At 48.3% G+C, this 24,028-nt stretch overlaps 1 protein-coding gene and 1 long non-coding RNA gene across 14 annotated transcripts; one reads left to right on the forward strand and one right to left on the reverse strand.

Annotated features, from left to right (window-relative positions):
• Positions 1 to 1,087: 1,087 nt before the first annotated feature.
• On the reverse strand, positions 1,088 to 8,730 carry LOC129022816 (uncharacterized). Its single transcript, XR_008496570.2, has 4 exons — positions 7,801 to 8,730; positions 4,722 to 4,831; positions 4,241 to 4,422; positions 1,088 to 4,019 (listed from the first exon to the last, which is right to left on the reverse strand). It is a non-coding gene; the product is annotated as an uncharacterized LOC129022816 (long non-coding RNA).
• On the forward strand, positions 8,327 to 19,929 carry LOC129022791 (melanoma antigen preferentially expressed in tumors). Of its 13 annotated transcripts, none has more exons than XM_054469037.2 (6): positions 8,329 to 8,526; positions 10,185 to 10,220; positions 10,853 to 10,950; positions 16,596 to 16,918; positions 17,348 to 17,956; positions 19,039 to 19,929. In XM_054469037.2, the coding sequence occupies exons 3-6, from the start codon at positions 10,930 to 10,932 to the stop codon at positions 19,613 to 19,615; spliced, it is 1,530 nt and encodes a 509-aa protein (XP_054325012.2). In that variant the 5' UTR covers positions 8,329 to 8,526; positions 10,185 to 10,220; positions 10,853 to 10,929; the 3' UTR covers positions 19,616 to 19,929. The 13 variants fall into 13 exon arrangements, with proteins under 13 accessions (XP_063519213.1, XP_054325012.2, XP_054325006.2 ...); XM_054469031.2 differs by having other exon boundaries at positions 8,385 to 8,730; XM_054469033.2 differs by having other exon boundaries at positions 8,385 to 8,526; positions 10,678 to 10,950.
• The last annotated feature ends 4,099 nt before the right edge of the window (positions 19,930 to 24,028 follow it).

Genomic DNA, 24,028 nt, shown 5'->3' on the forward strand with positions numbered 1-24,028 from the left:
AAAAAAAAAAAAGAAAAAGAAAAAGAAGGTGGGAAGTTTTGGGGTCATGGGGGCAAATCCCTCGTGAATAGCTTGGTGCCCTCGCTGCAGAGATCAGTGAGTTCGTTCATGAGAGAGCTGGTTGTTTAAAAGAATGTGGCACCTCTCCTCTCCCTCTTGTTCTGCCTCTTGCCGTGTGATGCCTCCTCCCCTTTCCACCAAGATTGAAAGCTTTCTGAGGTCCTTACCAGAACAGATGTGGGCACCATGCTTCTTGTACAGTCTGCAGAACCCTGAGCCAAATAAACCTCTTTTCTTTATAAATTACCCAGCCTCAGTTATTCCTTTATAGCAATGCAAAACGGACGAAGACAGGCAGTATTCACAGGTCCCAGGAATTAGGACCTGGATATCATTGAAAGCCATGACTCAGGCTACCCTACCAGCCTTCAAGTCTTACTGAGGCAAGTCTTACTGAGGCACAAACAGGAAACATTCTGAGGTGTTGTTCCCAGGATGCTTTGCACAACAGCACACTGACATATTCCAGAAACAAGAGCTGTCCATATCTAATTTTTAAAAGCCACTGTAGTATGACCTTTCTGCCCTCCTTTTCTTGAAAAAGAATTCCAGACTAGACTAATATTCATGTCCCCCCAAAATTCATATGTTGAGACCTAACCCCTAATGTGATGGTATTTGGAGGTAGGGCCTCTGGAAAGTGATTAGGTCATGAGACCAAAAGGTTTGAGAACCACTGATCTAGGAAAGATATTTACCAAAAAAGAAAGAAGAGGAGAGGCAAGAGAAGGAAAAGGAGGAAGAGGAGGCCATCCTAGCTCCCCTGGTATCTCACACTAGTAATGGTTAGTATGCAGCAACGACTGCTTTCTCTACTCATTCGCAGTTGGTTCTCTTAGATTTAACAGCTAAATCAACCATAAGTGCAAATATTCATTTCTGTCTCTTCCATTGTAAAACTGTCTTTTATTTCTTTTTACTGTCTTATTTTTGAATTTGCTGGAATAATTTTTGATATCAGCATGCAGTATGCTGTCCACTGCAAATAGACAAAGAGTAGAGAGAAACACAAGACATAAGTATCATCACTGAAGTATATTTTTAATAGGATAGGCCAGACCAAGCAGAGACCATGGGGCCAGGCAGGGAGTGAGGAGAAATGGGGGTGGTGGGTTTTCCCAAGGGGCCTCTCCACAGTGGAAACCAAGAGACACTACTCCATCCATTGGCTCTAAACCCAGATCTGCACACCCATCTAATAGCATCTGAACTGTCATCAGCTCTACCATTTCATTATTGTGGTTTACACTTGGAAAATCTGCTTTCTAGAACACCACTAAAAATCAATGAATAAAATGACAGAGTGTCTTAAAAAGTAAAGGATGTCTTCTTAAATTCTGAACAGAAAGCACAAGTCTTCTCTGTATAATTAGAATCTCCTCCCCTAGTCCTGACCACACACAATTACTGAGGATGTACCCTATGGTGACCCCAAATGAGTCATACCCTTGCAGAATCTCTTCATTTGAATTCAAGAAGAACCTGTGATTTGCTTCTAACCAATAAATATGGCAAAGGTGATGGAATATTTCTCTTTTCATTAGGTTACATTAAATGGCAAATGAGCTATGGGTGACCTCTAGGAACTCTAGGAGCTACGGGCACTGATGGCAAATAGCCCCCAAAACCCTGGCTTCAGTCATACAGCAGCAAGGAAGTGAGTTCTGCCAGTAAGTTTGGAAACAGATTCTTCCTCAGTTGAGCCTCCAGATGAAAACACAGCCAAGCCAATGCCCTGATTTCAGGTTGGGAAGACCCTGAACAGATGACTCAGCTAAGCTGATCCCAGACTCCTGATCCAGGAAAGCTGGGAGATCATAAATGGGTGTTATTTTAAGGTGCTAGGTTTGCAGAAATTTGTTACACAGCAAGAGAAAACTAAAACCTGGATCATCTCGGTCACTTTGGTCAGATCCAGGTGGAGACAAGGTAAGGAGAGAGACCTCGATCACTGAGTACAGGAATACCTGGGCTCACACTGATGCACACCTTCAAATGAGGTGGCCCCTGAGTTGTCTCAGTGCAATAAGAAGCTGTTGTTCTTCCTCTAACCTTGCCACTGAAGAGGGAGACCAAGTCTGCATTCAGAGGCCATTCACTGCACAGAGGGAGGGAGGAAGTTTTTATTTTCATTTTTGCAAAGCCAAGTCCCCTGGGAGATGATTTCTCTTTCCCACATCATTATAAAGAGCAATGAGAGTTGCATAGGGTCCCATTCCTGAAGCGTCCACACCCTTGGGATGATGAGCAGAAATGAAAGCAAACACCACCATCTGACTGCCTGACTGGTGTGAAGCCCCATGACACTGGTCACTCATGGCAGATTTGGTCTCTGTTCCCCGTGGACTTGGAGCACATGTGGGTAAAAATGCTATGGCTGTCCCAGAACAAACAGTGACTGTCAGGCCCATCTTCAGGCTAGAGGCCAAAGATGGCCAGGAAGGCCGTGTTGCCAGACCTAGAGACTGAAAATCAAGCTGGGGCCCCTAAGGGTTGAGAATGGCCATAATAAATGAGGAGTGTGGGGCCAGTTCCTGGGCACTGTAGGTACCAAGAGATATGGTTAGAACCCTCAATGTCACTGCTGCTTCCAGTGCAGAAGATGGTGACTGTTTACCCCAAGTCCCAGACACTGAGGAAGGCTGAGTTAAGGCTGAGCCCAGGCCCCTGAGAAGAGAAAGAAATGCAGAGGGGGATTAAGTCAGATCATGACCCCAGGTGAACTCTACTGGTTCTCTCCACCTGGAGAGAGGAAGAGTCAACCCAGGTGCCCAGGTGCTCTTCCTTGAGGACTCTTGCCTGTGCCCTGAGGGAGAACGGTTTCAAGCAGCAGAAGTCAGACCATGGTGGAGATGCCCCAGAGCGGCCGTCTGAGACCCCAGCACTGGGACAGGACACTCAAGGCTCTTTTAGCCCTTTCCATGTCCTGAGATGCAAGAGGATCCTCCCTGAAAATCTGCCTCCTGAGCACTGACAATTCTTAGCTCTTCCTTTGCTCCAAGCCCTGGAGGCCTATACCCAGGGGAGTGCGCAGATGCTCTGGCCCAGGCTGGAAGCGTGTGAAGGGCATAAATCCTCTTCCAAAGTTGCTTTGAGGCTGGATTGGCAGAACACAGAGATGCCAAGCACTATCCATCAGTGAGCACCTGGATTTCTAGTGTGTTCCCTGACCCAAACACCTCATCTTCCCTTCCTCTCACATACCTGGGGAGGATCCTCCTGCCCTCTGTACACCCAGGAGGCCTGAACCTGGGGTGGAATCATGCTGCTCCCTACCTGAAGGCTCCTGCCTTTCCCTCTGCTCATTCACAGCTAGCCCCAAAAGAATTTTTTTTTTTAAGACAGAGTCTCGCTCTGTTGCCCAGACTGGAGTGCAGTGGTGCAATCTTGGCTCACTGAAATCTCTGCCTCCCAGGTTCAAGCAATTCTCTTGCCTCAGCCTCCCGGGTAGCTGGGACTACAGGTGTGCACCACCATGCCAGACTAAGTTTTGTATTTTTAGTAGAGATGGGGTTTCACTATGTTGCCCAGGCTGGTCTCGAACTTCTGACCTCAGGTGATCTGCCTGCCTCGGCCTCCCAAAGTGCTGAGATTACAGGCATGAGCCACCGTGCCTGGCCTCCAAAAGAATTTTCCAAAGTGGTGATTCTCCCATTAGGACACACGGTCATGGGAACGTAGGCAAGCCACTCTGAATTCTCTCCAAGACCTTCCACTGCAGCCTCTTGTGCATCTGCAGAATCCTGCAGCAGATTGGGGATCAGGGGCCATTTCAAACATGTGTTATTAAGTCAGGAGCCCGGTATGCACTAAGTGTCATGGGAGCACAGCCAGCCAGTGTGACCCAACACTGGGGGCAAGGAGCCTTGCACCAGGACTACACAGCCTGAGTTCCTTCTTGACTTGACCACTTTGTCTTGGACCTGTGGTTTGCCTTTTCTTACTGTCAGTGTCTTCACCTAAAAAAAAAAAAAAACGAAAACAGCAGTAAAGTTCACAAACTCCTTGCATTCGTCTGCTTAGAAAATTGAAAGGCAAATTGTTTCCATTAATCAGCAAGTTATCTACGATTTTTATTCCTGGAATGGTTAGGTTGAGAGTGCTGGCCCCTTCAACTCCAGGTTTATTTTAGGTGGTCATAGAAAAATACATATTTTTCTCTCTTAGTTCTCTATCTCACCCGTGCAAAGGTTAGTGCTGACTCAGCCTCTCTCAGTTCCAGGAGCAGAGCAGAACAGACTGTCAAATGCGTCCCCCTCCCTTGCTTTCCTCATTGCAGTCTTAAAGTATCTCTTGTCATCACTCTAATTCAGCGCAGGTTGACTCTCACTTTCCAAAATGAAGATACCTCTATTTTCATTGCTGGTCAAGGAAAAAAAAAAATCATATGTTTATGAACTGAGTGTTTGCGTCCCCCCACCACAAATTCATATGTTGAAGCCCTAATCCCCATTGTGGCTGTATGTGGAGATGGGGCCTCTAAGGAAGTAATTAAGATTAAGTGAAGTCACAAGGGTCGGGTTCTCATAACGATCAGCATCCTTACAAGAAGAAGCACCCGTGCTCTCTCTCCGCACATGCGCACAAAGGGGTCACGTGAGCACAATGCAAAATGGCCTCAGCCTATAAGCTAAGAGAAGATGCCTCAGAATGACACCTACCTTGCTGGCACTTTGATCTTGGACTTCCCAGCCTCCAGAACTGTGAGAAATAAATTTCTGTTGTTTAATCCATCCAGTCTGTGATATTTTGTTATGGCAGCTGAAGCAGTCTAATAAATGATTAAAAAAAAAAAGTTCAGGAGAATACAGAAAAGTATTTTATAACAAACTGTTATCATTTCAGTGACCATTTTCTGTACATGTTAGCCCACTTATCTAAGACATTCACAAATATGAATTACTGATATCCCAGGAACTTTGTAACTCCTACTCCCCATTCCAGGCCTAGCAGAGCCCCAGGAATATGGCATACGATTGTAAAGAACTTGAAGCAACGAATGAGTGAATGTTATGGTCATACACAAGTTTACATGAATAGAATTACATTAGACAATCATTCATGTGACCTGCATTTTTTTCCAAATATTACAGGCAGACATCATCAGTCAAAAAAAACAAGGGAATCTTGCCATTTGCAACAATACGAATGAACCTGGAGGAAATTATGTTAAGTGAAGTAAGCCAGATGCAGAAAGACAATACTGTACGAGCTAATAATATGTGGAATCTAAAAAGTGGAACTCTTTTGACATGGTTTGGTAATATAACAAATACAAAAAATTTAAAGGAAAGGGAAAAAAGAAACACAAAAAGTGGAACTCATAGAGGCAGAGTAGGATGGTAGTTCCCAGGGGCTGTGGGTGGGAGGAATGAGAGATGTTGGTCAAAGGCTACAAAATTTTAGTTATAAGATGGTAAATTCTGAGACTGTAATATACAGCATAGTAACTATAGTTAATAATGCTATATTATTAATTGAAATTTGCTAACAGAGCACACACACGTTGACTACTGTGGTGAAAGATGTGTTAACTGATTTGATTAATCATCAAACAAGGTATATGTGGATCAATGTATATGAATTGTACACCTTGAATCCATACAATTTTTATTTGTCAATTATACCTCAAGAAACCTGGAAAAAATCAAACATTACAGACATCTTATTGTATTTTGTGTGTCTTATCCAAAAAAAGCACCCGGAGCTCAGCAAAGCACTTGATGTTTGCCCTTACACTGTTCCTCTCCCATTCCAATTGTCGACCAAAAGGAACCATCAGACTAAAAACGCCTCCAAATTTGTTGAATTTATTCAGGAATTAGAATACAAAATTGAAGGCTGGGCACGGTGGCTCATGCCTGTAATCCCAGCACTTTGGGAGGTCGAGGCGGGAGGAACACTTGAGGCCTGGAGTTCAAGCCCAGCCTGGGAAACACAGTGAGACTCTCTCTACCAAAAAAAAAATTTTTAATAAAGTAAATACATAATTAGCTGGGCGTGGTGGTGCATTCCTGTTGTCTTAGCTACTCAGGAGGCTGAGGTGGGAGGATTGCTTGAGCCCGAGAGTTGGAGTCAGTGGTGAACTACGATTATGCACTACACTCCAGCCTGGGTGACAAAGCAAGACCCTGTCTCAAAAAATAAATAAATATAAAAATAAATATAAATTTACAAAAAAATTAAAAAAGAAAAAAAGCATTATAACCTAAGATGCTCAGATATGGCAAGCCACATATGCATCTCAAGAGGGGAGGGCAAAGGGAAGGTTGTATTGGCAAAAAAAGAGATTTAAATAAGCTGCTTGCAAACAGTTCACTGGTTATGAAGACTCAAAACCACAGTTGGCATCAGTTCATTGGTGGAGATGCTATGCCTAGGCAGGTGTTCTTTCAAAAGCATCTTATCTAAACTGTTGTGATCCTAAAACAGGAATGTCTTGCAGGGCTATTTCAGAAAGTCCTGAGACAGCCAACCCTTTTTAAAAATATAGATGAGGTCTTGCTGTATCGCTCAGGCTAGTCTTGAATTCCTGGCCTCAGGGGATCCTCCAACCTTGGCCTCCCAAAGTGCTGGGATTATAGGGGTGAGCCACCACACCCAGCTTCCTGAGACAGCTTTTATCTCAGCCGTGTAAGCATGAGCCCTTCCCTTTCATACCCTCAGGGTTTTACTTTGGGTCAACAAAAAGTGAGTGTATTTTGGTATGTGCAACTTTCACACACCCATCGCCATAAAAGAAAGGACCAGCCTTGGCCAGGCACAGTGGCTTATGCCTGTAATCCCAGCACTTCGGGAGGCCGAGGCGGGCAGATCACGAGGTCAGGAGATCAAGACCATCCTGGCTAACACGGTGAAACCCCGTCTCTATTAAAAACACAAAAAAATTAGCCAGGCATGGTAGCGGGCACCCGTAGTCCCAGCTACTTGGGAGGCTGAGGCGGGAGAATGGCATGAACCCGGGAGGCGGAGCTTGCAGTGAGCCAAGATCACGCCACTGCACTCCAGCCTGGGCAAGAGCGAGACTCCGTCTCAAAAAAATAAAAAATAAAATAAAATAAAAAATAAAGGACCAGCATCGACTGACAGTCAGCATTCCGCAGGCATCCTCCACAATCCTCTCTCCTCTCTGCCTCTTGCCCTGCAACCTGGCCATGCCATGATTCCTCCCTGTCTGTCCTCCTCTGTGGACTTCCATGACCACGCTCTGTCCTATGAGGCTGGACCAGGGTCATGTTCACTCACTTCTCTCCCCTCCCTGACATTTGTTCCACTCCCCAGCTTGTTCTCCACGCATCGATCTCAATGGAGCAACAGCAATCAGATGATGAAAATAATTAATGGTGGCCAGTCTTCAAATGGATCCCCTTTTCAATCCCACACTATCCATCTGCTGCCTTCTCATCAGCCCTCTGCCCCAGTTTCTTTCCCTTCTCAAACTGGACAAGCACCCTATTCCGTGAAGATGTGTACAGCCCGTTCCCATGCCCTGAACTCCATCCCTTCAAGCTCCTCTGGCTGCTCCCTGCTCAGGTCTCAGAAAAGCAGCCCTGGGCAACCCTCCCAGGGAGCCGCCTGCCTGTGTAACTTTCAGTACCAGCCTGTTTGCTTTCTTAGATAATTAGCTACAACGGCCACTTTAAAACAATGGATTTCTTATTTGTTTTTTGTTTTCACCCTAAACTTTATAAAGTCAGAAATCGTAAGTCCTTGAACATCCACAGCCACTGAAGGACGAACCTTTGCTGAATGCCTCAAGCAGAGAGGGGGAGGCGGAGTCTCTATTTCCAAGGTGAAAACACGACGGTTTTTATCAGCCCTGTTTTATGCGACAATCCCAGGTCGAATCTGGATCAATGCAATGACTTCCTTTGTATGGACCTATGTTTCGTTCGTGCATTCATCTGTGCAGCTGGGAACCCACAGCTCTGTTCACTGGCATGGGGATGCCTCGGGGAATGGAAGGGCAGAGCCATAAAAAGACAGCCAGCCTCACCACGCCGCCTGTTGCTCTTAGCCACCATGCCCATCATAGCCTGTGGCAGGAGATTTTGGGGTCCCCCCGACCCCTTTCAGGAAAACAGAGTTTGTGGAGGCTGAGTACTTCCCAGGCGTGACTGATAAAACAATTCAAAAGACTCAAAGAGACTCCTCGCCTGTCCCGTCCCTTGAAGGGCCTTGAACACGACGGGGTCCTTCCGCTTGGCTCCTAGCCCCTCCCTCTCCCCTTACCAGGAAAGGATCCTCCCCATCTCTGCAGAAGCCTGACCATCCCCCTAGAGGGCCTGGGAGGAAGTGGGTTTTGCATACAGTCCCTGTTGACTCTAGTGCCCCCTGCTGGCCCCAGACGCGAGATTTCGGCGAGGCTTCAGGGCACAGCTCCCCCACAGCCAGAAGCCGGGCCTGCAGCGCCTCTGCACTGCTCCGGGACACCCCACCCGCTTCCCAGGCGTGACCTGTCAACAGGTCTGTATTGGCGACAAAAGGAGCAGCCCTGAATGTAGGGAAAGCAGGGCGGAGTCCTCTGCAGGCTCGGGGGAGGGGAGGGGCGTGAATGCGTGGATTTCCGTGGAGAGGAGAAACACGGGGAGTCGAGGGGAGCATGCGCGGGCCTCAGAAAGTTCTGGGAAACGGACTCCCGGGAGCAGGGAGGAACGCGTGCTCCAGAGAGTAAGTTAATTGAATCCCGGGGGCGGGGGTCTCTTCAGCCCGGGGGGTTACAGAAGTAGCTAAATCCAGGTAAATCCAGAGATTACCCAGCCAAGGGCAGGGGCGTGTTTTCTAGACATGCGGGGCGGGGTGGGGCGAGAACCTGAGCTCAGGGTTCCCTGGAACCGGCCCCTGCACCCCGCATCCCACTGAAGAAAAGGGAGGTCGCCAGAAGCACAGACCCAGGACAGAGTCCAGACTTGGACGTCTCCGTGATCCCAGAACACCCCATCACACACTCCCAGCCAGCCCCTCGCCTCCCCACTGCCTCTCCATTCGCCCACCGCACCCCCTTTTTCCACCCTGCCCCCACCCTACTGTGGGGGGGGGAAAGGCCGCAGGCGTCACGTATTCACCCATCCCCACCCCTCCTCCACCCCTTACCCACCACGTTGTTTCTTCCCACATCCCCACCCCTCCCCCACTCTCTGCCTCTCTTCCCTCCTCCTGCCCAACCCTTCGTTTCTCTTATACATCCCCACCCCTCCCCCAACCTCTGTCTTTTCTCATCCCCACCCCCACCCTGTCTCCCTTCCCCCATCCCCGCCCTGGCCCACCTTCTGTGTCCCTTCCCCCATCCCCACCCCTCCCCCACCTTGTCTCCCTTCCCCCATCCCCACCCCTCCCCCACCCTGTCTCCCTTCCCCCATCCCCACCCCTCCCCCACCCTGTCTCCCTTCCCCCATCCCCGCCCTGGCCCACCTTCTGTTTCCCTTCCCCCATCCCACCCCTCCCCCACCTTGTTTCCCTTCCCCCATCCCACCCCTCCCCCGCCTTCTGTCTCCCTTCCTCCACCCCGTCTCCCTTCCCCCACCCCTCCCCCACCGTCTGTCTCCGCTCCTAATCCCCACGCCTCCACCACTCTGTTTCCCTTCCCCCATCCCGACCCCCCCAACCCTGTGTGCCTTCCTCTATCCCCACCCTCCCACACTGTCTTTTTTCTCTGTTCCCCACCGTCTCCCTTCCCCCATGCCCACCCCTCCCCCACCCTGTCTCCCTTCCCCCATGCCCACCCCTCCCCCACCCTGTCTCCCTTTCCCCATTCCTAATCCTCCCCCCGCCCCCTCCTTCCCCACCCCATCTCCCCTCCTTCCCCACCCCCATCTCCTCCCCACCCACTGTCTCCTCTGCTCCCCAACCCCCTCTCCCCTTTTCCCCTCCTCCCGCTCCCTTCTCCTCTGCCCCTCCCCCCACTGCCCCTCCTCCTCCCAGTCCTTGAAAACAAGCGCCTCTCGACTCTCTGGGCGACTTCACTGGATCTCGTGAGATTTTGCCCTGGAAGGACTGAGAAACGGGGATTGGTCAGACCAGGCTGCTCGCCCCCCCCCACCCCCGCCGTCTCGCCCCCCCGCCCCCCCGCCCCACGCAGCGGCTAGGGCGCTTAGCTGAGCCATTGTCTCGTTCTTTCCTTCCAGCAACTTCGCGGAGTGGTGAACTCTCTGAGGAAAAACGTAAGTTCGAGCCGTGATTCCTTCGCTTCCCCGCAGGGTGACCTTGGGCTTGTGCCCCGGCACCACCCCTGTCCCGGGTCCCTGTTTTCTTCCTGGAAATGGGTTGAAGACCAAAGAAAATAATGTGCGCCACTTGGGTCACCCCGGGCCGCCTGCCCCGGAAAATTGGCCACAGTTGAGGAGTTGTGGCTGTAAGGATGCCTTGAACCGAGGCGGCGGTGCTCGTGGTTGGAGCTCTCCAGGGTGGGTGCGCATTTGTAATGCGGTGGATGCTCTGGGACTTGGCCCCTCTGAAGGTGCTGGGGGTTGGGGACGGCCCAGGCAGTGGCGTAGGCGTCCTAGGAAGGCGGGAGCAGAGGCAGAAATGTGGCTGCAAGACCGTAGTCAGGGTCCTTGACCACAGGGGTCACTTGTGACCAACCACATGGTCTGTTTTTTCTCCTGCCCGCTCGTTCAGCCCAGGAGACACTGGTGCTGGTTTGGAGCCAGAGGTTTGTACTGAAAGGGCGGGATTGAGTCGCCAGTTGTCAGTTTCCTCAGCAGTATTTGCGGAGGTTTTCACAGGAGGCCGTTGCTTCGTAAATATTATACATGTATCCTTCTTTTTGGAGCATTTTGATTATTACTCTCAGACGTGCGTGGAAACAAGTGACTGAGACCTAGAAATCCAAGCGTTGGAGGTCCTGAGGCCAGCCTAAGTCGCTTCAAAATGGAACGAAGACGTTTGCGGGTAAGAAGGTCCCCTGAGCTGTCTGAGGTGCTCAGAGAAGCCCTGTTCCCCTCTGTCCTTGTCACTCGAGCCAGATGGGAGCTGCATCCTGACGTCCCTCACAGTAGACGAAGAGGCAGGAGCTGCTTTTGTTTCTGGTCATTTCCCCAAAAGAGCATTTCACTCCCCCTGCTGTCTTTGTATGAGAGTCAACCGTAGGGCCGGGCGCGGTGGCTCATGCCTGTAATCCCAGCACTTTGGGAGGCTGAGGCGGGCGGATCACCAGGTCAGGAGATTGAGACCATTCCTGGCTAACACTGTGAAACCCCGTGTCTACTAAAAGTACAAAAAATTAGCCGGGTGTGGTGGCATGAGCCTGTAGTCCCAGCTACTCAAGTGGCTGAGGCAGGAGAATCGCTTGAACCCAGGAGGCGAAGGTTGCAGTGAGCCAAGATCATGCCGCTGCGCTCCAGCCTGGCGACAGAGCGAGACTCCGTCTCCAAAAATAAAAATTAACTCTAGGCCGGGTATGGTGGCTCTTACATGTAATCCCAATCCTAGTACTATGGGAGGCCGAGGTGGGCGGATCACCTGAGGTCAGGAGTTCGAGACTAGCCTGGCCAAAATGGTGAAATCCTGTCTTTACTAAAAATAGAAAAAAAATTAGCCGGGCATGGTGGCCCACACCTGTAGTCCCAGCTACTCGGGAGGCTGAGGCAGGAGCAGGAGAATCGTTTGAACCCAGGAGGTGGAGATTACAGTGAGCCAAGATGGTGCCAGTGCATTCTAGCCTGGGCGACAAGAGTGAAACTCCTCCAAAAGAAAATAATAATAATGTATTGTGGACCTTATTGCCAAAGCCACGATTACATTCAGCACCTTTCCCCGTGGTAATCAGATTCCCAAGTCCACACTTCCGAGTGGTGTCCAGAGAGTATGAGCTCAGGGAGGCTTTGATCTCACTGCCCCATGGGCTTGGGCCATTAGGGGTAAGTGTCGGTCCTGGGAAGTGAGCAACAAGATTGCACTGCCTCATCCTTGGGTGCCACCTGGGGAAATCAGGGAGGACATGCAACCTGGGTTGAAGCCGGGAGACTCGTGCTGGAACCAGAGGCTCAAGGATGACCCAGTGCGTTGGACTGTGGGACCGTCCTCAGGTGCTGTTGGTATCCACAGGCCTGTAATCCCAGCACTTTGGGAGGCTGAAATGGATGGATCACTTGAGCCCAGGAGTTCAAGACCAGCCTGGGAAACATAGTAAGACCCTGTCTCTAAAAAAGAAAAAGAGGCTGGGCATGGTGGCTCAACTCCTGTAATCTCAACACTTTGGGAGGCTTAGACAGGCAGATCACTTGAGGTCAGAAGTTTGAGACCAGCCTGGCCAACATGGTGAAACCCCGTCTCTACTAAAAATACAAAAATATAGCCGTGTGTGGGGGTGTGTGCCTGTAATCCCAGCTACTCAGGAGGCTGAGGCAAGAGAATCATTTGAACCCAGGAGGCAGAGGTTGCAGTGAGCCAAGATTGCGCCATTGCACTCCAAAAAAAAACACCTGAAGGACCTGGTGCAGATACTTCGGGGGTCCCCACTGGGATTCTGTGACTAGAGAGGAGGGTGCAGACCATCCCCCTGATGAGCTCAGAGGCCACTCTGGCCTGCGCAGCCCACAAGGACCGTAAGAACCAGTAGACAGGACATGCAGAAATAACTCCCCAATTCATGCCTGGACCCTAGGAGTCATGCTGAGCCCCAGTCTTTTCACTCCTCCCTTATACTGGGAGGAAGGACAGCACCTTTGTGCAAATGTGCCCCTGGTGCTGCTTCCTCCAGTGCCACTGGACAAACTGGCAGTGTGAAGCTGGGCAGAGGAGTGTCACTGCCTCACAGGGAGATTGCACAGCTCAGAGATTGCACAACTCACACTTGATCGCGGTTCTTCCTCCTCGCTTGGATCTCCTGGAAGTGCGGGGATCCCATAGAAGCTTCCCTAACTGTTGGACTTACTCAGTTTTCCTGTTTTTCCATGGTTTATGTGACGTTTATCAGCCCTTTCTAACACTTAGATTGTTTGATAGGGAAGGAAATGAAAATCTTTCTAAACTCCTCACATAAGGGCTACCAATTCCTGCTTGCCTGGAGCCGAGCAGGTTCTTCCCCAGACAGAGTCAAGGACTTACAAGACTAAAAATGAAAATAACAGTGAACTTCAGATTCTCTGTGAAGGCTATTTGAGGTAATGAATGAGAGCTGCTGCGGCCTTTGCTGTGCCCAGTAGGTGCTTGATAATTAGGGACATTGACAATGACCTTTATTACTAATCTCAGTCTCCCGCAGCTGATGAGTAAAGATGATTACCTGGGAATTAAAGGAAATGTAGAACAAATTGTAGTTTAACCCAATTTTCACAAAGGCCATTAGGTGTTGAGGGTGAAAAGTAGGAGAAAGTAGTCTCCAGAGAGATAAACAAAATGGAAAACATCCTTCAATGAATTACAGTCTCTTTACGCAGGCCACAGCAAACAAAGCCAGGCCCCAAGACATTCCAGCTGGACACTTGCCAGTAGAATATAAGAATTGTGGGGACTTCACAGTGCATGAGGCAGAGAATGGCCTGGAGAATTCTTTGGGTGGAGAGGTTCTGAAACTTCAAAAGTACCAGTGGGTGATCAGGCCCAGGATAGGAATCATCCCTAAGCAGATCCTTAAATGCCAAATGTAACTTCAATTTTTGTGACAGAAAATGTATTTGTGCACTGTGCCTAGCATGGAAAGAGAGAAAAACTGAGTCTAATTGATAGGCCTGATTGCATCTCACTGACCAGAATCTCTGTACCTGAGAAGCTTAGGGGCAAGAAGGAACAGCTGTTTTCTTGAAGTGTGGAAACATTAGTAATACTTAGGACGGGGCTGGCCATTGGAGATTATGTTTGTGGTAAAGGCCTGACCTCCTGCTTGTGAACAGCCCCGATGTCGAAGAGGACACCTAACAATAAAGAGAAGGTCTTCTGACAGCTTCCTTAATGGCAGGGATGTGTGCTTTCGGCCCTTGTTTATTTCTGTCCTGGCTCCAAGATTCCTAAGAAACCACAAGGTCTTTCAAACTTGAAAATGTTGCTGTCCTAGGTTTGGTCACCAATATTACCCTCTATCCCACCTCTCCAGCCCACATTCCTAGATTTAATCTTGTCAAGGCTGTTTGCCAAGAGGATCCTGACTTTCTGGGAGAAAACACCCTTTCCCTCTAGGGAGGGAGGAAGATTGAACTCCCTCCCTGCCTCAGTGATTACCTTGGCTTTACTGGAACTATCTTTCATCTTCCTTAGCCATTCCCCTTTTTAATTTCTCTACTCCATCCAGGCCAAAGTCTTTCAATTCTGCCCCCCAAAAAACCTATCTGTCTTTATGGTAATCCACTCAGTCCCATTACAAATGCCCAGCCTTACTTCTGACTACACTCCTAGTTGTAGTGTAATTTTGACCCACCTTCCTTCAGGACAACCTTGACTTTCAAAGTCTGGAAGACCAGCCACCCTCTGTTGTTCCTCCCTTTCTCCCTGAATAGGCATGTGATCTGCTGTGTTAGGGAACATGGGGTATAAGTGACAATTTGATACTTGGGGATTGTTTGGGAGTGGGGAGGGGTAATGTCATGATGCCCTTCATAAAGCTATCTTAACTGGAATATTTGGGTAATTTTGATGTGGCCCAAAATTCCCCTAACAGTTACACTCTCTGGGTGGTTTTGTTCACTTTTTCTTTCCTTTTGGTAAATGGACATCCCATTCAATCAGTTGAACCTGAAGTAAGTAAAAAACCCCATCAGGATTCACTGGCTGGAGATCCAGGAATGTAATTAGATTTGGCTCTTCCATTGGCAGCGTGGAGTTGAAAGGGGAGGTATGCCCAGAAAGGCCTGTCATAGCTTCAGAGGGGCCAGAGGAGGGACCCAGAGGCCTTGGAGTCAATGTTTTGGTCCTCCCAGAGGTCTGGGCAGATGGCTTCTGCACCACAGCTGGGTCTGGTGAGTCAGGAACCTCAGGCTATGGCCACTGCCTTCTTCTACTGTCAGCCCAGGGTCTGCACCAGCCATGAGGGCCAATGCTGCTTAGATGGTTTTCCTTTTTCTTTACTTACAAAGGAACAGGCTTTGTTCTTGCCTCTAAATGTAGTTTTGCCTTAATCCCAAACATTTTTCTTTGGTTATTGGATTGATTTCTTAGTTGATACACAATAATCGTACATATTTATAGGGTACATGTGAAATTTTAGTTTATGCATATATAGTGTGTAATGATCAAATTATGGTAATTAGTATAACCATTACCTGGAACATTTATTATTTATACTGAATCCCAAACATTTTGATTTCTGCCATTTTATATGTTAAAAATAATTTCTTAAACGGCTTTTTTTTTTTTGGAAAATAAAAGACATCTAGTTTGAATTTTACTTTATTACAATTTAAATAATATGTGGCAAGCAATTATAATTTGCATCATTTATGATTTTTTAAATCAGTGATTTACTAGTTAGGCTTTTTTTTAACTAAAAGGTTAAAAAATATTCCATAGATTTTTTTTTTCTTTTTCTTTTCGGATGCTTTGGAATTAAAGACATTTTCCTTTTTTTTTTTTTTTAATAGAGATGAGGTCTCCTTGTGTTGCCCAGGCTGGTCTTGAACTCCTGGGCTCAAGCCATTCTCCCACCTTGGCCTTCCAAAATGCTGGGATGACAGACATGAGCCCCTGTGCTGGAGGCGGAGGCTTTTTCAGGATATCTAGTATACAAGATGGTAACTGCAGTTAATAATATATTCTATGCATGAAAATTGCTAAGAGTACATTTCAGGTGTTCTCACCACACACGTGTGAGATCATACATATGTTAATTAGCTTAAGGTACCCATTCTACAATGTATACATATTTCAGAGCATCATATTGTACACCATAAATATACACAATTTTTATTTCTCCATTTTAAAACTAATGTTTTGGGGAAAAAGAACCAGGCTTTGTTTCAGTGAAGCGTTTGCTCCGCTGATTTCCATGTCAAAGTAGTAACTCTTAATATACGTAAAAGAGACACACTTAAAATACATGTCTCAGAATGTTTTTTTTTTATTTTACTTTCAATTGCTGTGTAATACTGTTGTGCTGCTTCTGTAGTTTCTCATTTAAAATTTTTTAGTGAAACATAATGGCATCCATTGTGCATTGTGTGTGTGTTCCTCATCTTTCCCATCTGGCTTATTTGTTGGAGCAGAGAAGGATGCTGTCCTGGGCTATGTGACACTCCCATTTGAATTGCCTTTGAGTGATCATCAGAAACTTTTTCCCAAAATGAGCAGGGTCAGCTCTCAGGGTCCTTAGTTCTCACTTCCCAGGGGGACTAGAATTAAATAGAGTAGTGGGTAGATACAGGATGGGGCCAGTGGCCATCCTGTCTCCTCCTCTACACTTGATGAGATGTTCATCCTGGTGCCAGCAGAGCTGTGGCTTTGTGGCCACCGAGTGCAGAGTGGAATTGGGGTAAACTGAGAACTCCCCTGCTGTCGCTAGCACAGTGACTTTGGCCCTAAGTTGGTCCCTCAGAAGGGTGAGGAAAAGATAGAGTTGCTTACGCTTGGGCTGAGAGGGATGCCTTGTTCCCTATATGTTTCCTCAGGGTTCCATTCAGAGCCGATACATCAGCATGAGCGTGTGGACAAGCCCACGGAGACTTGTGGAGCTGGCAGGGCAGAGCCTGCTGAAGGATGAGGCCCTGGCCATCGCCGCCCTGGAGTTGCTGCCCAGGGAGCTCTTCCCGCCACTCTTCATGGCAGCCTTTGATGGGAGACACAGCCAGACCCTGAAGGCAATGGTGCAGGCCTGGCCCTTCACCTGCCTCCCTCTGGGAGTGCTGATGAAGGGACAACAGCTTCACCTGGAGACCTTCAAAGCTGTGCTCGATGGACTTGATGTGCTCCTTGCCCAGGAGGTTCGCCCCAGGTAAGGGTGACCTAGCAGCTTGGTGTGGGGCCCTGGAAACCCGAGCAGGATGCAGCTTGGGTCAGGGAGCATGGAGCGCCTAAAGCTGGTCCAGAGGCTCTGATGGTGCCAGCAAGGAAGTTCAGGGAGGCCTTGGGGCTACTGCAAGGGTCACTCTTGGAATGGGCTTCTGGACATGGGGCACTGATTAAAATGCAGAGGTGTCTGAAGGAACATGCACCTGCTTCCTCCTGGTGGGGTGGGAAGTGGGGACCAGGAAGGATCCCAGGATCCTAGTGGGAAAGGGAGCAGCTGATCCCTGAAGTATGGAGTAAAAGTGCAGATCTAAGGTGGATGTCTGTTTGGTTCTTACCTACATTATGAGACTCGTGGTCTTATCTTGAGTTGATCTTAAAGCATCTCAGCTAATTACCTGCTTTTCCCCCACAGGAGGTGGAAACTTCAAGTGCTGGATTTACGGAAGAACTCTCATCAGGACTTCTGGACTGTATGGTCTGGAAACAGGGCCAGTCTGTACTCATTTCCAGAGCCAGAAGCAGCTCAGCCCATGAAAAAGAAGCGAAAAGTAGATGGTTTGAGCACAGAGGCAGAGCAGCCCTTCATTCCAATAGAGGTGCTCGTAGACCTGTCCCTCAAGGAAGGTGCCTGTGATGAATTGTTCTCCTACCTCATTGAGAAAGTGAAGCGAAAGAAAAACGTACTACACCTGTGCTGTAAGAAGCTGAAGATTTTTGCAATGCCCATGCAGGATATCAAGATGATCCTGAAAATGGTGCAGCTGGACTCTATTGAAGATTTGGAAGTGACTTGTACCTGGAAGCTACCCACCTTGGCGAAATTTTCTCCTTACCTGGGCCAGATGATTAATCTGCGTAGACTCCTCCTCTCCCACATCCATGCATCTTCCTACATTTCTCCGGAGAAGGAAGAGCAGTATATCGCCCAGTTCACCTCTCAGTTCCTCAGTTTGCAGTGCCTGCAGGCTCTCTATGTGGATTCTTTATTTTTCCTTAGAGGCCGCCTGGATCAGTTGCTCAGGTGAGGGATGGTGAGTTTTCTCTGCAGACCAGAGCAAGCCCTTCTTTATTGCAGTAAACAATAAAGGATATCTTGTATGTGCCAGCCACTGATAATGCAAGAGTGAGCAAGTCACTACCAGTTAACACGTCTTGTTCACCGCTGTCCCCAAGGATGGTATCACATAACTACTACTCATAAGGATTAGAGGTATACATTAGGATAGATGCTGTTAACAGTGACTCCTTGTTAGAAAACTCTGTAATGGGAGGTTGGGGCCTGGCAAGGGTGCCTTTAGGCATTCTTCCTTAGGAAGTGATACCTAAAATGATCAAAAATAAGCAAGGAGGGCATTGAAGAAGGGAAAGCCCATCAAAGGTGAGATTTGAAATTGTAAGCTGTGCGCTCACCAGCTTCTCAACATGAGCTGCTCCCTCTAAACTTGCCTCAAATTTCCTGTCTAAAGGGTGATTTAGAATTCCAGTTAAGGTAATAGGTGGGAAGTGCAGGATTCTGGAGATGTGGAAGAAGGAACAAGAGAGAGGAATTGCAAAAATTGATAGGTGGTTTGCTGATGATACAGTGACCTAAGGTAGCCCTGCAGCCTGGGAACCCCCTTTGGATGTTGCTGACCTTGCCCCAGTTTATCCACTGTGAATACTCCCTAGTAGCTTCATCAGGCACAGAGATATAGGTGACTGGGGCCCAGGCAGTGGCAGAAGGAAGCCCGAGCTGAAAGAAAGTATTTTCGGTTGTATCTTCAAATACTAAAATTCACTGATGCCTTTCCTTGCTTGAGACATCAAATCAGGCTCTGTCAATTCAATTCATGCTCACACCACCTAAAAGGTCTGTGTTGGACCCTGCCTCACAGATCAGCCAAGGGAGTGTTTGAGATCTTTGTTTACTTGAACCACTTATGCAGCAAATGATGGAGAAAGGACTAAACCTGAACTTGTACTCCTTGAATGCTCCTTTACAGCATGGCATCCTGGGGGTTAACCATCATCAGGAAGACTGAGTTTTGGTGAAATGGGCCTCTCTCCAGTCTCCCTACCCCACTACCACCATTCCCCAGCACTAACTGCTTTGTCTATTTGCAGGCACGTGGTGAACCCCTTGGAAACCCTCTCAATAACTAACTGCCGGCTTTCGGAAGGGGATGTGATGCATCTGTCCCAGAGCCCCAACGTCAGTCAGCTAAGTGTCCTGAGTCTAAGTGGGGTCATGCTGACCGATGTAAGTCCCGAGCCCCTCCAAGCTCTGCTGGAGAGAGCCTCTGCCACCCTCCAGGACCTGGACTTTGATGAGTGTGGGATCATGGATGATCAGCTCCTTGTCCTCCTGCCTTCCCTGAGCCACTGCTCCCAGCTTACGACCTTAAGCTTCTGCGGGAATCCCATCTCCATATCTTCCCTGCAGAGTCTCCTGCAGCACCTCATCGGGCTGAGAAATCTGACCCATGTGCTGTATCCTGTCCCCCTGGAGAGTTATGAGGATGTCCATGGTACCCTCCACCTGGGGAGGCTTGCCTATCTGCATGCCAGGCTCAGGGAGTTGCTGTGCGAGTTGGGGCGGCCCAGCATGGTCTGGCTTAGTGCCAACCCCTGTCCTCACTGTGGGGACAGAACCTTCTATGACCCGGAGCCCATCCTGTGCCCCTGTTTCATGCCTAACTAGCTGGGTGCACATATCAGATGCTTCATTCTGCATACTTGGACACTGAAGCCAGGATGTGCATGCATCTTGAAGCAACAAAGCAGCCACAGTTTCAGACAAATGTTCAGTGTGAGTGAGGAAAAAAGGGGAAGTTGGGGGTAGGCAGATGTTGACTTGAGGAGTTAATGGGATCTTTGGGAAGATACATCTTACAGAGTTACAAATAGAATCTGAATTTCTAAAGGGAGATTCTGGCTTGGGAAGTACATGTAGGAGTTAATCCCTGTGTAGACTGTTGTAAAGAAACTGTTGAAAATAAAGAGAAGCAATGTGAAGCACCTGGTGTCTTGTAGTATAAGAACCTGCTTTCCCAGTTAAACCTCAGGAAATCTCCAGTTGCTGATTAAATAAGACACTGCTCATCCATGGTACTTATACCTTTAGGCTGGACAAAGTCCCAGCCCCTAGATCTCATGACACCATTCACCTCTTTGGGGCATCTGTTACCTCCTTGCTTATTTTTTTGGTGTTCGAAGGGTCAGAGCATGCAAGGTACATCCTCAGGGCCTGGAACATAGGAAGGGGCGGGTAATGAACACCCCCTCACTACTAAACCCCCTGAAACCCTGGACTCAGTCCTCCCTGTTTTCCAGTGGACTCATAAGCCTCCATCCCTGGCCTGTGGCTGTGCCAGTATTGGGCTTGACTGTGTACAAGTCAGACCTCCCGTACTGGAAGGGGATGTCCAGTACTGCACTTGAAGTGGAGCCTCTGGGCCTCACCAACCCATCCCACCAGGTCCAACCCCTTTCTGAATTTAATTGTGACCTGTTAAAAACATCTTAATTCCTTTTGGCAAAACACAAATATTTAGTATTTGTACCCACATTAAAAATACGACGACATCTTGTGGTCCTATCAGTGAGAAAATTACTGCTTTGACGTAAGAGTCCCCCCATCAATGAGGTGGTAAGCTGAATCTCAGCCAGTGAGATGCCTTGGATTTGGGGTCCCAAGAGTGAACAAACTCATGGCAGGTGCTAGGGAGCACTTCGGGGGAAGTAGATGAATGAATGTCAGATTTGGGAGTTGGGGGTAGGTGGAGGCCACCTTGTAGAACAATCTATCCAAAAGGATGGGAGATGTCATACTGTGCAGGTGGACTCTGCAATCCCTGGGCAGTCAGCCTACTTGCCTGCCACTGCTCCCATGCTAGTGTGTCGTGCCCTTAGGCTGCCTCACCTCCCTAACTGTACAGCTTCCCAAAGAAGCACCTGGGAAGAAGGTCACACACCAAGGCCCAGGGTCGGGCTCTATCTGCACGTAGCTGTGAGTGCCAGCACACCCAGTCCTGCCTATTCTGAGGCCTCTGTCCTGGTGATAACCACCCATGAGACTGCTGGCATTGCAGACTGTCAGCAACATCCTCTCTTGCAACACACAGCAGCTAGGCCCTTCAACCTTTTTTCTTCTGTTCCCATCTTCAAGCCTCCTACCATAAGCTCTATAAGAAACAAATTGGCTGGGCGCAGTGGCTCATGCCTGTAATCCCAGCACCTTGGGAAGCCGAGGCAGGCGGATCACCTGAGGTCAGGAGTTCGAGACCAGCCTGGCCAATGTGGGGAAACCCTGTCTACTAAAAATAACAAAAATTAGCTGGGTATGGTGGCAGGTGCCTGTATTTCCAGCTACTCAGGAGGCTGAGGCAGGAGAATCGCTTAAGCCCGGGAAGCGGAGGTTGCAGTGAGCCGAGATCAAGACACACTACTCCAGCCTAGGTGACAGAGCAAGACTCCGTCTCAATAAAAAAAAAAAAAAGAAAAAGAAATAGGCCCATCAGCTTGTGGGCACATTTTGCCATTTTTTAAAAGCTCTCCCTCTTTCTCTCTCTCTCTCTTTTTAGAGATAGGTTCCCACTCTGTCACCCAGGCTGGAGTGTAGTGGCATGATCATGGCTCACTGCAGCCTCAACCTCCCAGGCTCAAGTGATCCTCCTTTCTCAGCCTCCCAAGTAGCTGGGACCACAGGCACATGCCACCATGCATGTCTATGTTTTTATTTTTTCTAGAGATGGGGGTCTTCCTATGTTGCCCAGGCTAGTCTCGAAGTCCTGGGTTCAAGGGATCTTCCCAACTCAACCTCCCAAAGTGCTGGGATTACAGGCATGAGCCATTGTACTCCAGCCTTGGCGACAAAGTGAGACCCCACCTCAAAAAAAAAGATTAATAATAATACGTACCGTGTAATGTCACAGTGAGGGTCACTTGGGCTAACTTTTTATGGAAAGCACACATTAGAATGCGTGGAACATGGATGGTCCAGCACAGGATAACAGTTATTAGCTGCCTGCTGCAAGTAAAGGAAGAAAAATGCTACATCTTGCTTCTAAAGCAGGATGCCTGACAGTAGGGACATTATTTGACCTGGAGATGAATCTGGAAAACTTTTTTCAGACTTTGGAATCAAAATATTCATAAAGTAGCTGGGTATGGTGGCACACACCTGTAGTCCTAGCAACTTGGGAGACTGAATCAGGAGGATCACTTAAACTCAGGAATTCAAGGCTGCAGTGAGCTATGATCACGCCAGTGCACTCCAGCCTCAGCAACAGAGCAAGACCCTGTCTAAAAATCAAAGGCCAGGCACAGTAGCTCACACCTGTAATCCTAGCATTTTTGGGAAGCCAAGGCAAGAGGATCGCTTGAGTCCAGGAGTTCAAGACCAGGCTGGGCAGCATAGCAAGACTCCCCATCTCTATGAAAAAATTTTTGAGCTGAGCATGTCGGTGTGCACCTATAGTCCCAGCTACTCAGGAGGCTGAGGCATGAGGATCACTTGAATCCAGGAGTTCAAGGTTGCAGTGAGTTGTGATCATGCTACTACACTCCAGCCTGGGTAACAGAGTGAGCTCCTGTCTCAAAAAAAGAAAAATAAATGGCTCATGCTTGTAATCCCAGCATTTTGGGAGGCTGAGGCAGCCGGAACACTTGAGGCCAGGAGTAAAAGGTTTATTAACTTTTTTTTTTTTTTTTTTTTTTGAGATGGAGTCTCACTCTGTCGCCCAGGCTGGAGTGCAGTGCTGTGATCTTGGCTCACTGCAACCTCCGCCTCCCAGGTTCAAGCAGTTCTCCTGCCTCAGCCTCCCAAGTAGCTGGGATTACACGCATGGGCCACCACGCCCGGCTAATTTTTGTATTTTTAGTAGAGATGGGGGTTTCACCACTTTGGCCAGGCTGGTCTCGAACTCCTGACCTCAGGAGATCTCCCTGCCTCAGCCTCCCAAAGTACTGGGATTACAGGCATAAGCCACCACACCTGGCCAGTTTATTAACATTTTATATGGTCAGATGCAGTGGCTCATGCCTGTAATTCCCAAATTTTGGGAGGCTGAGGCTGGAGGACCACTTGAGGCTAAGAGTTAGAGACCAGCCTATACTACATAACAAGACTCTGTCTCTACAAAAAAAATTAAAAATTTAACCAGTGCTCACCTATAGTCCTGGCTACTCAGAAGGCTGTGGTGGGAGGATTTCTTGGGCCCAGGAGTTCAAGGCTGCAGTGAGCTGATTGTGCCACTGCACTCCAGCCTAGGTGACAGAGCAAGACCCTATCTCTTAAAAAAAAAAAAGCAGGAAACAAGGCCGGGCGCAGTGGCTCATGCCTGTAATCCCAGCACTTTGGTACGCTAAGGTGGGCAGATCACCTGAAGTCAGGAGTTTGAGACCAGCTTGGCCAACATGGCAAAACCACGTCTCCACTAAAAATACAAAAATTAGCTGGGTGTGGTGGCGGGCGCCTGTAATCCCAGCTACTCTGGAGGCTGAGACAGGAAAATCGCTTGAACCCGGGAGGCCTGTTGATCGAACCAGATGCACATTCAGCCTTCTTAATAGAACCTGGTTTATTTTGATAAAAGAGATGTTTAGACCTTCAAATGAGAAATTAGGGCAGTTTCTCCAGTTGAATGCTCCACATGTGATGCTGGCAATGATGTGTTATGGGCTGATTTGTGTCCTCCCAAAATTTATTTGTTGCAATTCTATCCCCCAGTAACCTCAGAATGTGACTTTATTTCCAGATAGGGCTTTTAAAGAAGCAGTTAAGATTAAAATGAAGTCATATGAAAGAGCCCTAATCCAAAATGACTGGTGTCCTTATAAGAAGAAAAAATTAGGACACGAACACGCACAGAGGAATGTTCATGTGAAGATATAGCAAGAAGGTGGCCATCTTGCAAGCCAAGGCCTCAGAAGAAACCAACCCTGCCAACACCTTGATCTTGGACTTCCAGCCTCCAGAATTGTGGGAAAATAAATTTCTGTTGGTTAAGCCACCCAATCTATGGTATTTTATTATGGTAGCTGGCAAACAAATACATGATGTTTATTGCAGTCATTCAGATAATTTTGTGTATATTCATTGCAGCACTAGTCA

The sequence above is a fragment of the Pongo pygmaeus genome, chromosome 23 (genome assembly GCF_028885625.2).
Source record: "Pongo pygmaeus isolate AG05252 chromosome 23, NHGRI_mPonPyg2-v2.0_pri, whole genome shotgun sequence".
NCBI classification, from domain to species: domain Eukaryota; kingdom Metazoa; phylum Chordata; class Mammalia; order Primates; family Hominidae; genus Pongo; species Pongo pygmaeus.

Coding starts and splice junctions, on each gene's coding strand:
- LOC129022791 (XM_063663143.1), top strand. CDS start 10,930: ATGGAACGAAGACGTTTGCGG. Junction 16,919..17,347: donor GCCCAGGAGGTTCGCCCCAG/GTAAGGGTGACC, acceptor TTTCCCCCACAG/GAGGTGGAAACTTCAAGTGC. Junction 17,957..19,038: donor CGCCTGGATCAGTTGCTCAG/GTGAGGGATGGT, acceptor GTCTATTTGCAG/GCACGTGGTGAACCCCTTGG.